The sequence below is a fragment of the Eulemur rufifrons genome, chromosome 18 (genome assembly GCF_041146395.1).
Source record: "Eulemur rufifrons isolate Redbay chromosome 18, OSU_ERuf_1, whole genome shotgun sequence".
NCBI classification, from domain to species: domain Eukaryota; kingdom Metazoa; phylum Chordata; class Mammalia; order Primates; family Lemuridae; genus Eulemur; species Eulemur rufifrons.
This window is the reverse complement of record NC_091000.1, coordinates 17,045,395-17,060,189: the sequence shown is the minus strand read 5'-3', so window position 1 is coordinate 17,060,189 and position 14,795 is coordinate 17,045,395. Positions and strand designations below refer to the sequence as shown.

General features: G+C 38.6%; 2 protein-coding genes across 3 annotated transcripts; one reads left to right on the top strand and one right to left on the bottom strand.

Moving 5' to 3' along the window:
• Nucleotides 1-3,078: 3,078 nt before the first annotated feature.
• On the bottom strand, nucleotides 3,079-10,928 carry BBS12 (Bardet-Biedl syndrome 12). Of its 2 annotated transcripts, XM_069493411.1 has the most exons (3): nucleotides 10,747-10,928; nucleotides 9,667-9,855; nucleotides 3,079-6,129 (listed from the first exon to the last, which is right to left on the bottom strand). In XM_069493411.1, the coding sequence occupies exon 3, from the start codon at nucleotides 6,117-6,119 to the stop codon at nucleotides 3,993-3,995; it is 2,127 nt and encodes a 708-aa protein (XP_069349512.1). In that variant the 5' UTR covers nucleotides 6,120-6,129; nucleotides 9,667-9,855; nucleotides 10,747-10,928; the 3' UTR covers nucleotides 3,079-3,992. The 2 variants fall into 2 exon arrangements, with proteins under 2 accessions (XP_069349512.1, XP_069349511.1); XM_069493410.1 differs by lacking the exon at nucleotides 9,667-9,855.
• Nucleotides 10,929-11,164: 236 nt separating this feature from the next.
• On the top strand, nucleotides 11,165-14,011 carry LOC138399051 (centrin-4). Its single transcript, XM_069493520.1, has 5 exons — nucleotides 11,165-11,221; nucleotides 12,307-12,453; nucleotides 12,818-12,946; nucleotides 13,566-13,703; nucleotides 13,891-14,011. The coding sequence occupies exons 1-5, from the start codon at nucleotides 11,219-11,221 to the stop codon at nucleotides 13,978-13,980; spliced, it is 507 nt and encodes a 168-aa protein (XP_069349621.1). The 5' UTR covers nucleotides 11,165-11,218; the 3' UTR covers nucleotides 13,981-14,011.
• The last annotated feature ends 784 nt before the right edge of the window (nucleotides 14,012-14,795 follow it).

Sequence of the window (14,795 nt, the reverse complement as noted above, 5' to 3'; positions counted from 1 at the left end):
CTGCTGTGAGGACGAAAAGTGCTACTGCCTGTGGAGTGCTCCCCATCACACCTGGCGTGAAGAAATGAACTTTAATGGTGGCTGTGATTGGAAACTTCATATGGAACAATCCTTCTTTAGATGATTGCTGAATTAAAGTTGATTATATCTGGTATTTTAGGAATTCAAGTTGTTTCATATAAAATAATACAAAAGATATGCTGTATTTCCTTACTCTTCCATATCTCTGTGCCCTTTTCCTACATTATCTTACCAAGGCTGGAGCTATTATAACTACATGACTTTTTAGATTTTTGCAAAATTGCAACTGTGTGTTTCGTTACTCGTTATTGGTCTGTTCAGGAGTTCTATTTCTTCCTGATTGACACTTGGGAGGTTGTGTGTTTCTAGGAATTTGTCCATTTCCTCAATATTTTGAGCTTATATGCATAGAGATTTTTATTGTATTCACAGATGGTATTTTATATTTCTGTGGTATCAGTTGTAATATCTCCTTTTTCATTTCTTCTTGAGCTTATTTGGGTCCTTTCTTTTCTATTTCTGGCTAATCTAGTGAGAGGTCTGTCAATTTTGTTTATCTTTTCAGAGAACCAACTTTTTGTTTCATTAATCTTCTGCATTATTTGTTTTTGATTTCATTTAGTTCTGCTCTGACCTTAGGTATTTGTTTTCTTCTGCTGGGATTAGGTTTGGTTTGCCCTTCCTTTTCTAGTTCCTTGAGATGATTCATTAGATTGTTGATTTGTGATCTGTCTCTTTGTTGCTGGCATTTAAGGCTATGAATTTTCCCCTTAGGATTGCTTTTGCCCAATCCTACAGATTTTGATAATTTTGTCCCCTTTGTCATTTAGTTGGAGGAATCTTTTGATTTCTACCTTAATTTCTTTTTTGACCCAATAATTGTTCAGCACTAGGTTATTTAATTTCCATGACTTTGTTGACAAGAGGCTCCCAGCTCACTGGCAGCAGCAGGCTGCTGTAGGGACAGAAAGTCTCTCTGGCAGCTGGGGAATCTGCAACTGTCAGAAATGCGAGGGAGGGAGAAACCAACTTACCCTTCTTACTGGAGTCCAAGCCTCTTGGGGGTTGATCTCTGCTGATAACTTGCTTCTTCCTGTTCTGCTCTGCAATTTCTTTCCATGGAGTCTCCTGAAGGTTCTGGCACCCTTCCCTCAGATCCACACCCAATCTCTGTTTGTTTGTTTGTCCTCTTTCATCTAAAACTTCTTATTGAGATGCTCTGGCAGCTGGTGTCTCTGGTCAGCCATCTTGACTCCACCCCTCCACATGAGTTTTGGAGGAGATAAATATTCAAACCATAGCAGGAGCGCCTTTAGTTGGTCCACGGAAGACAATAACCTGTCGGTCCCAAGAGATAAGATTATGCTTTGGGGGTTACACAAATATCATGAAGTAGGTGAATGTAGTTATTAGAAAATGTCACTTTGCGGGGGGTGGGGGGGGAATGTGTCCCAAATTAAAGCAGGAAGCTGTTATCATTTAAGGGGTTATGAGGTGTAGCCTCCAGAGGGAAGTTTGAAATAAAACTGAGTAAAAAGAAAGCTGTGTCTTATTATCTTAATGTCTGAATAAAGAATATACAACAGAAGAACTGAGCAAAGAGTTTGCCTTCCTGGTTAATGGTGTTCCTGAAGAGAGGGTGTCTCACTAGTGGTTATATTAGAGGAGTCTCTTGGCTTCAATTCCAGCCTCAACAAACAATCTTCCTAGCTTCCCAGAGAGACTTTCCTACGTGAGAGAACATTCTTGGCTCAGTTCATATGAGTATTCTGGTTTATTTGGTAGTTATGTTACAAATATAAATATGAAATTAGCATCTTCTCTGTGAGCTTGGTTAATATGAGTTAGTCCTGCTGCTGCTGATTATCTCTTGCTATCCAAACAGTTTGGGGACCTACAAAGCTACGATCCTGGAAACCCTTCATGTGATGCCAGTATCAAGGCACTGCCACCCTGTGAGACCGTGGACTCCTCTGAGCCCCCATTGCCTTCCCCTCACTAAACGGAGCCTTTTAGAGTAGAACAATGGCATGAGCTAGTGAGCCAAGAACTGCCCCTAAACTTAACGGCTTTGAAAAGTTCCAGAGGGTGACTTTAATGTTAGACTGGTCCATGCTTTACATAGGAAAGTCATCCTTTGTAAAGTTTGGCCATTTAAGTAATCATTTTAAAAGAAAACTGGTACAATAAATATCTGTTATGGAATTTCTTCCTTATGATTTTCTTAATGACATTTTTTTCTCTAGCTTACTTTATTGTAAGAATACAGTATATAATACATATAACAAGAAATATGTTAATTGACTTTATGATATTGGTAAGGCTTCTGGTTAACAGTTAGGCTATTAGTAGTTAAGTTTTGGGGGAGTCAGAAGTTGTATGAGGATTTTCAACTGTGCAGGGGGTCAGTGCCCCTAACCTCTGCATTGTTCAAGGGTCAACTGTAGATGATGTTCTGGTGGTTGAAATCAAAAGCCATTTCCAATGGTTCTGACTGGGGTGTTATCATACCTCTACCAGTAGGAATGGCTAGTAAGCCTACACAAAATTTGGGGCCCTGTTTGCCAATAAAGTTTCTTGAGACTGTTTGGACAGATTTATAGCATTCAATACGCCCGGCAATGAAACAAACAATGCTGTTTCTTTGGCCCCACCACCAAAATGGAGAACCAATATCTTCTTAAGACTCGGTCAGTATTGGAGGCAGTACATGAAACCATGTACAGCTCCCACATGTGAACAGAAACACAAGGACCAGCAGGGCCTTGTTTCAATTTGACTGATCATATACTTCTCTTGACGTCTGAGTGGCTTTGGATTATACCACATATAGCAATTGAGTCTGCAACTACTTACGTAATTTTATCAAATCTATACAATGGTGATTCAAATCAGGTTTGACATAAAATCTGAACCAGAGTAACCTTGACCCTTTGGGGTTATGTGCTTGTATGTGGGGAAAATGGACCATGGAAAGTCTCTCCAGAGGGTACAGAGTTTGCGTTTTGGCCCAGCTATTTCCCCTGTAATTATTGGCCTTGACACCACAGATCAGCAAGTCAAAGTTCCCTTGCATGGGTCATAACAAACAATAAATTTGTCTCTGACTACATTCTGGCTGCCTAAAGACCTATTGGCTCCTCCTTGGAACTTATAGCTGATTGAATTTAAGACCTTGGGGGACAGGACTGAGGTCAATACTGCAGATTGACTTCATCCTGCTATTCAGTGTCGATTGATAGTAGCCTTAATTAATTGCTATGTAAGACCAATTGAATGGACTAAACAACCTGATTGTCAGATTAATCAGAGTAGCTGATAGAGTGGCACAGTCATGTGAAAATTCAAGTTTGGCTAAGAACATACAAGGGTGAGGAGTGGATTGTTGGAAGAAGCGATCCACTCCGGGCTCTGAGTGTCCTTGCATACTTACTGAAGTATGCCAAGAATGCAGGGACTTGGTTGACCTTTACCTAGTCCATGTTCCAGGGTTGTGTTTACACCAAGCAATTTTCAAGTATGAACTTCCCCTTGTACAAAGAGCAAGATTGTTTTTGCTTACTATAAAAGCTCAGTGTTCACATTGTGTGTATCCCAAGCCTACACAATCTACTGTGTGTAGGCTTCCATCATTGGCCTTTTGTGTTGCTCCCTGGGGACCCAGAGAAATGAGGAACTGAATAAAACCAACATGAAGCTCTGGCTACAGCTTTTGTTGTGAATAATAAAAGCCCTTTGTCTCAGATCTAGGTGTCTTGTATATTCTGTAGCACCTCATGAAACAGTAACGGGCTAACTTGTTAGCTTTAAGTAGGGCAAAATCTCAGACCGTGCACAGTTATTGACAGACATCAATTATTTCCTTCTTAGTAACAGCTAGCATTTGAGGCACCATGATTTGGCTTTTAGTAAATTTATTATTACGATGATATAGTACAAGAAATTATTTTCCAAAGACTCAGCCAACAATACTACAAAAATAAAAAGCCCTCTGATGTCTGTGAATTTATCTGTGTGTGTCCAAGTCCAGTAATAATTTCACTGTCTGTCTGAAGTACTAACAGTACTAAACCCAATGCTCGGCGCCATGCCTCAATCTTTGGTGTAACAATGTCATAAACTCTTGGAATCTGCTCCACTTTATCTGAAATGCCTGAACTAAAAATTCCACTATTTATTTTACTATATTCATTCAAGATGTACGATGAAGGAGAGCCAGACTCTGTAGCATTTTGTAGATGATGTTGAATGAATGTGCTGGCTTCAAATTCTGATGAGTAATTGGCAGTGTTATATATGAGAGTTGCAAGGTATTTCTGCCATCCATTTGCCAGGAATTTAAGCACAGTCGGTCTGTATATAGCCAGAGATGGAGCCAGCCAAGAGGAGGTATTAGGAAGCTGCCCTGAAGAAACATGGTTTCCTTTTTTCAGATATTGCTCCACAAGAATTTGAAGATGACTAAGACACAAAAATTCAACTGCACCACCTCCAACAAAGACCTTTTCCTCTTTCAGAGCATAATACAAACGATAGGCACAACTCCAGAACCTGTCTTCTTTGGCTTGCATCTGTGCAGTGACTGGGTTAGTGAGCACTGCTGTAACCAAATTAATTCCTTCTGTTTTTAACAAGATTGGTATTCTGTTGTTCCTGTCTACAACGTCCAAAGGATTGCTTCTCCAGAAGGTCACAAAGACCCCATTGCCCACACAGTCTTCATTCACTTGTGTAATGTAGGCCACCTGTACTGCTCCTGTAGCCTCTGCAAAAGCCTGCATAGCATTGCCATTCACTGACCCAATTACCAACCGCTTATTGTGTATGCATTTTTCAATTAAGTGTTCAGATACATTTCCTTGTACCAGGACAAGGTTCACACTGAACTGGATTAATACCTGTAATACATGATTTGCCCACAGTTCTTCTGAGCTGTCTTCTTGAAGCTTCGTGCTATCTAATACTGTTTTAATATTTGCAGACTTATGAAATCCCAGGTGGCGATAATTCTCCGTAAGGTCACCCTCAATGAGAACTAACTGGATAGGCTGATTCTGCAATTCCTTAATCAGAGTAGTATTAGATATTGATACAACAGTGATATAGCCTGAACAAACACAAGAAAAACTTTCAGGTAAACCTGGTAGACAGCAAGTGAAGATCTTTGAAATGTCAAACATAAATGGCATTGTACAGTTAACTTGTTTCATACATGCATTCTGATATTGCAGTCGTACTGCTTCTTCTACTAATTTCATGCTGCTGTGATCTCCATGACTCAAGCCTACTGCCAGTTCTACTAAATCATTACATCTGTAAGTTTTGGGAGTAGCTGTACCATGTTCAAGAAATCCATCTGGTTTGCTTTTCCATTCTTTAGTATCTGTTCTATTAAAATGCCTACTGTGGATTAGTATTGATTTTCTGCAGCGGGTATCTCCAAGCAGACTGTTTTTCAGAGTTTGTGATGTGTTTTTATCTGTTTCAACCTTAGACTGACATTTGAAGAATTTAGGTGATTTAACAGGTCCCCCAGAAAGACTGTGAATGGTCAATGATTGATAGGCAACATCTTTGAGATCTTGCTCTTCCTGTATCAAACCAGTATCTGAAGGGACTTGTAGAAAAGGACACAAACTGACACTACATCTTTGAAGTCCAGAAAATGTGTTGCCCATATGGTCAAATATATTGTGGACAGGTACTTCAAGGGAAACTACTTCTTCACTACAAAAGTTTAAACCTTCTGACATTACTGACACTATTACGGAAATGGGGACACCCAGATGAAGACATTCTTCAACTGCACTGCTCCACACACCAACAAGAAACAAAAGAGTACTGGTTCCAGTCCTGTATGTGTTATTTTGTGCTTGAACTGCTTCATTGAGAAGTTGTCCCACTGCACTGGTTAAATCCAAATTTTCAAGAAGCCTTACTGTTGAACTGATTAACACACTTTCTTGACACTCTTCATCTATAATAAATTTGGATGATTTTACTGGGCCTAGGAAAGTTCTTCCCGTTTCTGCGAATGATGAAAGTTGTTGAAGTCCTATGTGCCTTCTTTTGTTTATGACCCCGTAAGCCATCACCATGAATCATCAGCTGCAAACAGAATAAAAACTTGGAACTTTATTCAGTATAATTCATGGTTATACATTCTATATAGACAGAAAAATAAGATATGTCCTTACCTTTGAGGTATATATAATTTTCATGAAATGTGGTCAGTGCAATGATACAGTATTATAATAATATTAATGATAAAGGTAGGTGTGCATGGAAGAGAAGCACTCCAACAGGAGAAATGGAGCATGAAGACAACAGGCAAGGTTTCCAGAAGCAGGCAATTCCCGGAATGAGTCTTGGAGAATAACTGGAAAGAGTAAGCAAGTTGAAAGAGGTGGTAGTAAATGTACATATATGGGAAAAAACACAGTGTATTGGGGATAAGACAAGTAGTTTGGTTTTATGGGGAAAAATATGTAGCAGGGAATAGTAGGAAGAAGAGGAAAGGAGTTGGATCATAAAGGGCATTATGGGCCATGCTAAGGAGCTTAAACTTGATCCTGTAATGGGAACAATGGAAGTGTTTTAAGTAAGGAAGATTAAGAAACAACTTGATACATTGTTTAAAAGCAGGTACTCCTGAATGTAGAAGTCTGGGTTTGACCTTAGCTCTACTGCTTACTAGCTGTGTAGCCTTCAGCAAGTTATTTACCTACTCTGCCCTTCAGTTTCCAGATCTGAAAAGTGGGGATAATAATAGGATCTATTTCATAGACTTATAACAAGAAGTGAGCACTGTGCTTAAAACAGTGCACAATGTTTTACAAGTGCTTATTTTATAAGAATAATGATAATAATAATGCTGTTTTGGATCTATTACCACTCTGATAACACTGTAGAAGACTGACTAGATGAGTGTCAGACTGGAAGTAGAGAGGCCAGTTAAGAATCTGCTATAGTTATCTAGGTGAGAAATGTGGAAGAGAAATGGAGGGGAAGGGATGAATTTGGTTATTGAATAGATTATTTAAAAAAACAAACATAACTATTTAAAGGGAGGTTCATGAGAAATTGGACTTATTCTGCATAATATTTCAGAATTCACATACAAAATGAATAGAAAGTTACAAGAGAAAGACATTAGCCCAATAAAAAGAACTCTTAAACAAGCTACTCCCTAACTGAAAAGCTATAATAAAATTACCTGCCTTGTGAGGTGTGAGCTCTCTGTTAAAGTGCTGGAGCTAAGATTATAGATAATAATCTACATTATAATCTTCACTTCCAACTTTTAAACTTTATGACTCTTTGGATAATTTTCTTTTAATCACAATCTTTTAAATTTCAAGTTTCAAAAAGCAAACAACTCAGATTTTTGCTTTTCTTCTAATACTGGCCACAGCACTGGAAAGTTTGTTTCTGTAACATCTGAATGCATCCTTGAAGCTGAAGAGCACCACAGTTTTATATATATATATGCATACATATATATGTATGTGTGTATATATACATATTTTAAGGTCAATAGCAGGCCACAACACAACTACAGTTTGAGCATCCTAAATCCAAAAATCCAAAATCTGAAACTTTTTAAGCATTGACAGATCCTTTCACTTTGTGCTCAAAATCTTGCAAAGTCTCCCCATTTCACTCAGAGTGAAAGTCAAACTCCTTATAACACCTAATAATTTGCACTCCTCCCTTTACCCTTCTGACTTTATCTCCTACTACTCTGACCCTTGACCATTTTGCTTTGGCCTCCTTTCTGTTTCTGGAACATGCAAGGTATGCTCCCTATCCTAGTGTTTCTGCCCTAGTTGTTCCTTTTTTCCAGAATGTTCTTCCCCAAGAAATCTATTACCTCATCACCTTCAAATATTTTCTTAAGTTTCCCCTCTTTCAATGAGGCCTATCCTGAACATCCCAAATACTCCTCTTTTCTCTCTACAGATTTCTCTCTCTAGATTCTCTTTATCTGCTCTACTTTCTTTTTTCCATAACACTTATCACCTGATAACATAGTATTAATACATAGTTTACTTATTTATTATTTAGAGACTGTCTCTCCCTGTTGGGATGTAATTTCCAGGAGGGCAATATTAGTCACTGAGGTATCCCAAGTACCCAGAATACTGCCTGACACATTGCAGGCACTCAATAAATATTTGGTAAGTGAATGAATGAATGGTTTTCAACGTATTTGTCATCCCAAATTTAAGTACAAAACTGAAACAAGAGAAAACAGATGCCACTGTTAGTATTTCTTCAACATGAATGTGAGGTTCAACCACCTTTGGAGTTGCCATGATTCTCAATTGGCACTCCATTGGTCGAGACTCTTTAACTGCTTCCAAAGAAAGTTCCTCCTTTACATGGCTGTCAGAATTATCTCTGAAAAAGCACAAACCTAAACAGATTACTCTACTGCCAAAAAACATTTTTTTTTTAAGGTGGGATCTCACTATGTTGCCCAGGCTGGCCTGGAACTCCTGGGGTCAAGTGATCTTTCTGCCTCAGGCTTCCAAGTAGCTGGGACTACAGATGTGTGCAACTGTGCCAGGCTTATTTATTTTAGAAAATAAAGTCTTTACTCCTTAGCTTGACATATGTATCTTACAATCTAACCTCAATCTAATTTATAAGACTCATCTTCCATTTTTTTTCATAAACTCCATGATCTTGCTATACTGGAACATACAATTTATTTTTAGTAGCTATACTCTGATTTGAATATCCTACCTTTTCTTCATCTCCATGAATACAATCTATCTTTCATAACCCAAGGCAAATGCCACATTTTTGATTCTGCCTTCTCCAATGCCCCAAGGTGGAGTAGTCCCTCCTTTCTGTGTCCCTAAAGCACTTTCTACACATTTCTACCAAAGCTTAGCACCATGTAGTAAAATCACTGTATTTATGTTTGTATATCTCTCCCAATAATCTGAGGATTCCTTGGTTTTACATATCTTTTATACTCTATACCCAATTCCTTTCAAACTCATCTAGTAGTTCACATAGTGCATAACATGTAGAAAGCACTGAATAAACTTGGTAGATTTAAGAGTGCCTATGGGTTTAATATTTTCCTAGATTACTATTATCATTAATGTTCTAAAGTGTAATTAGATTAGTAACAGCTATGTTTCAGGACTAAGTACATCTTACCCAAGATCTGGGAATTCTCATTAAAAAACCATTTTATGCCTGATTGTAAATATTTGTTTAAAAAAAGTAAAAAACCATTTTAACTAAAAGTAAATATCCCAAACATAAGAGCCCAAATCATAGAGTAATGTAAAAACAGGTTAACATACTATTCAGCCTTTTAATTGCCATTAGATCAAACTTGATCCAGGAGATCCCAGAAATTAGGATTAGGTTGGGTATATACTCGGTCACTATTCATTTCTGGGTCTCAGAAATCCCTTTAATATTAGTATTAAAGATGAAGTATATGAGCTTGAAACTGATCAAGAGCAACTTTCCATGTGAGTTAAATGGCCTACAAAATCAATATATTACAGTTAAGTGACTTAACATTTTACTTAATTCATAAAATATCTTGAATTTTATCAATTTCCACTGGGGTAACTTTATACAGAAAAATCCCTGCCAACACTAGGATAACCTTACCTATTTTCCAGAAGCCTAATGAGATTTTTACCAATGATTACAATGCTTGAGTGTCGGTCTGAGATATAACGTGAACAGGACAGGCCGATAGCTTTGGAAAATGTGCCATGTTTCTACTTATTAAAGCATGAAAAGTGATTTGGGAGACTGCTTCAAGAATGTACTTTGCCCATTTTTTTCTTGCCCTACCTTCATGGAGGAAAAAGACTGGATAAAAGTTAATATTCTTCCTGAATCCACCGTTGGAGAATCCAGTATGATTTTTAGAAACTATTTACTTTAGAGAAGACGCTACAGGAGGCATAAAAGTGGTCTGATTGTCTGAGCAATTAAAGGTGAAAGGTTAGAAGTTTTAAGAGACTATTACCTCTTCATTTCTACCAGGAAGTCAGTGGTCCACCCTACCTCAGTCCTTCTCCATCCTTTAAGCTGATTCCTGGTCAGATTCAGAACAGGCAGAACCAGCAAGTCTGGTCCTCTGGATAAGAGTTTGATTTGGTTTACAGCAGTTACACGGGCGTCTAAGTTTACTCCAGATCGTTACTGAGTTAATTGGCTAATCAGGCTACCTGTGTCTGACTCAAGAGTGCAGATTTAAGCTTGATAAGGTTGGACAACTGGCCAAATTTTGGGATTCTTCAGCCAAGGGAATGGCTGGGGGTCTGTGTGTGTGTGGAGGTGTTCGATAGTGATTATGGGTGGGGCCAAAGTCCTACCCTGCAAACAAACACTACACACAACATATGCATTAATAAAAACTTTCCTATGCAGTGAAGCTTCAGGTGCATCCCAAGACCCACCCTACTCCCATACCCACTTCCCTCCAACCACGCCGCTGCCCCATGCCCTTCCTATACAGAAATTTTTGTGCCTATCATGCCAGAAACCCTGCCCGAACCAGGGAGGAGGGAAATGGCTAAAGGCCAAGCTCCCAGCCGGATGCTGGACCAATTCACCTCAGGCCCACCAGACCCCAAAATCTCATCCTTGTCTCGGCCCAATGGGGTCAGAAAGGCAAACAAGGGCTCCCCGCAACTTCACCAAAGACTTAGCAGTCAGTAGAAGCACCTCACTACCAACCTCGCTCCTTTCTGCACTCCGACGGGGTCTAGAGTTCCCGTCTTCCCTTCCCGCCAGACGCAGCTCTGGCTGGGACACCGACGCCAAAACGCCAGGGTAAAGGCGCCCTCTATCTCCCGTCCGCAGTTTGCGCATGTGTGAAGCGTGCAGCTCTGGTGGAGCTGGAGGCCTGGTCGCTAAGAAACGCAGCTAGAGAGGACAGTTCCGCTTAACGGTGGGCTGGAAAAGGCAGGAACGCTACTCTATTGGTAGAGAGTAGAGAGAGGGGGCTGGCCTCAAGGGCGTTTTTCTTTCCATTGGGTGGAGTGGCTGTCAATCATTCAGGACTTGGGTGGGCGGGGCCGTGAGAGGTCCGTGAGCGCGGCCTTAGCAACCCCTGGCGAGCTGTGTAGACTACGGTTGGGCGGCGCAGCGCGGCGGGCCGGTGGGTGGGGCCGGGGAGGGGTCCCGGCTGAGAGCGCTGGTTGGGTATATGGTGAGTGTAAAGTTGTAATCTGTGAAGTTTTTCCTACAGCAAAGAGGAGGTTTTGTTTAGTTGATGAAATGTATTATTAGCTTCCTTTTCGTGATCTTCGGGTGTCATTAGTAACCCTTCCTCGTGTCACCAAATACAAGCGCGTTGTCCGTGACTCTAGGGACAGAAGAGGGCTCTCCAATTCATTTTTTTCCCCTCATCAACCCCATCAATCGCTAATGCCAGCAGTGTACAATAGGTTCAGTGTTGGGAGCAGAAGGGGACTGAATGCAGAGAATAAGATGCTTCAAAACTGTTGGAGGCAGGGGAGCGGACTGTAGGCGGGCTCCGAGCAGCTGGCTGGCCCGGGCGGCTGCTCACTCTGCCCGTGCTGGGAAGGTGCGGATTCAGAAGGCTGCCCTGGAGCTGTCGAGCTCAAGACAGTACCAGTGTACGTGCGGTCCACGGATCAAGGCTGCCGTTTAGATCCACAGAAACAAGGAGTCCAGTTGCTGCCTCCCGACCACTGCTTCTTAACCCAAAGCTGAAGACAAGAGACAGACATAAACCTGCAGTAGAACCCGAGGAGAAACTCCAGATCCCTGGAGTAGTTTTCCACTTCTCAGCCTCTGTAGAACAGGGCAGCGTGCTAGAAAGTGGAAAAGAATACTATGTTCTAATCAAGCATATCCCACAAAGTAAACAAATTTTATTAGGAGACATGTAGGTATTTATGAAAGTAAATTTTCCTGAAGCGACTGTTTTTTAGACGTCCCAAGTAAGGCTAATTGCATTCTGACATAACACCATTCATTGCAGGCCTAGCATGCCTTCCTTTGCCTCGTTTCCCTCTCAAAGACAGTAATTTTAAAGAAAAATCTAAGTAGTAAAAAAAGAAAACAAGGCTTCCCATTTAAACATTAATAACCAAACACAGAAATGTTGGCAAAGGGAAAAGGAGAAAATTGTTTGGGTTCATTATATAGTAGAAAATGTATACTTTAATGTGTTTATTTATTAAATTTAGTTTATCATCAGTTATTCTGGTTCTGCTAAAGTTTCCAGTTATATAGTTTATCATTCAACCACATGTGTCTTTTTTACAGGCATCCAACCACTGCACAAATTCAGAGCAATGGAAGAAAAGGGCAGCAAAAATTGAATTGAATGAAACCCAAAAACAAGAAATTAAAGAGGCCTTTGATTTATTTGATGTTGATGGGTCTGGAACCATAGATGTGAAAGAATTGAAGGTTCTGAAATTATATCTAATTCTAAAATATTTAAAAAACCATTTATTTGTGGCAATCTTTAGACTTTACTAGTAGTCTTCTGAAAGCTTGATATAAAGTCTCTTCAGTGCATAAACCTACCTTGCATTAACAAAACAATACCTTGTTAAGCATTTTAATTGTGTTTTATAAATGAGTAGACCAAAGCCCAGGGTGTAATGCTTATATATTCTATGTCACAGTAGGATTGGAACCTACGCCTGCTGACCTGATTTTCCATGTTTATGCCCACTCCATGGTAAAAAAGAGAGAAGCTATTAGTTGATAATTTAAAAACTTGGAATGAGATCATGGCGTGTTATAATTTATTTCCTTCCTATTTCAGATTGCAATGCAGGCTTTAGGATTTCTACCAAAGAAAGAAGAAATTAAAAAAATGATAGCCGAAATCGACAAAGAAGGAATTGGCACTATTAGTTTTGAAGATTTTTTTGCCATTATGAGTGTAAAAATGGTATAGTTGTGATTTTATTTTTCAAAGAAATACAAGCAATATAGCTTTCTACCTCTTGGGGCTGGAGCAATCAGAGGTTTCATAGAGGAAGAATTGGAACTAAGTTTTTAAGGATGAGTAGGATTTAGATAGGAAAATCAAGATTAAAGATGTTTTCAGGGTGGTAGTGAACAGACTGTCCAATGTGGAGAAGAGGTTTTTGTCAGGAAATGAGGATATATGGCAGGACAGAGAGAATTCTGAAGCCTTGAATTCAGCAAACATACATTGAGCACCTATTTGTGCAAGGTACTATTACTGTTCTAAGGAGTATTGAATGAGACAACTTGCTTATTCTCTTGGAGCTTACAGTTTGGGTAATGGATCTGGATTACTATGATTAATGAGAGACGCATTCTCTTTACCACCTTGTGCCCCTTTCACTTCAATAAACCCTGTGTTTAAATGCCTTAAGGATAGATGTGAGTACATTGGAATAATTGTTCAAAGTCTGAGCAATAAATAAAGTCAGAACTCAGCTACCTGACACATTGCTGCTGTAGACCTCAAAGATCTAGTAAGTCCAGCTTGATAGAATAAATAAATGAAGGACTAATGATAGTTGTTTCCTTTTTTAAAGAGCGAAAAAGATGAAAAAGAAGAAATATTGAAGGCTTTCAAATTATTTGATGATGATGATACTGGAAGCATAACACTAAACAATATCAAGAGGGTTGCTAAGGAACTAGGGGAAAATTTAACAGATGGTGAACTTCAGGTAAATTTTGCTTATTTTTATAATTACATGTAATTATAAATTTTATATATTATGATTATAATTATATTCTAACTTTATACTAACATACTTAAAACAATTTGGTTTTTAGTATGTACTTGAATACTCATTTATATCATTATTCATTTTAAATACATTTCATATATCATATTTATGTTTTGTTTTACAGGAAATGCTTGATGAAGCTGATCGTGATGGGGATGGAGAAATAAATGAGGAAGAATTCTTGAGAATGATGAAAAAGACCAGTCTTTATTAATACTGTTGTTTTGTTCCTTCTGGAAAGTTGTTAACAAATTTGTGCTTGTTACACAGTTCAATAATTTAATACTGAATGTATTCATCTTAATTTTACTTTATATGCACAAGTTTGTCTCTTGATGTGAGAAATTACATGTTTCTACCAATATGTGTTTAAATTTACAGCATCAAGAAAACATGATGACTAATTTGAAGCATGAATCCAAGAACAGTATTAATTCTAACTGCTATTTTTAAAACCTCAGGTTCCAAAGACAGAATTTTTTTATGTTTGACAAAGTTGGCCCCACATCCAAATGAATTTGACAAACATACCATTAGTTTCCCTCTATATCCTTTTGTGCAACTCTAAACAAACTGATGAACATTTGCTTTTTAATTAGCTATTCAAGTATGTAAAGTATTAAATAAAACTGGCAACTACATTATTTGCTAATTTTCTTCTTATAGTTGTAAAGAAAGAAATTCAAAATAGCATTTTTACCGTGCATATCTCCCTGTAAATTGAGCCTATAAGTTACCATTCTCTGATAAAGTGTCACCAAACTTTTTGATTCCTGTCAGTCTGACAAGTTGCAAGTCATATCTCATTGTACCTTTAAGGTTCATTTCTTTTATGAGAAGCATTGAGTGTCTTTTCATATGTTTAGAATCTATTTGTCTTGTCTTTTCTGTATATAGTCTATCCATGTCCTTTACCTGTTTTTCTACTAGATTTTTAAAATTGATTGATTTTTAGGAGCTCTTTACATACAAAGGAAATTAATCTTTGTCATATATGTTGCATGCATTCTCCCATTTGTTATTTTGCCT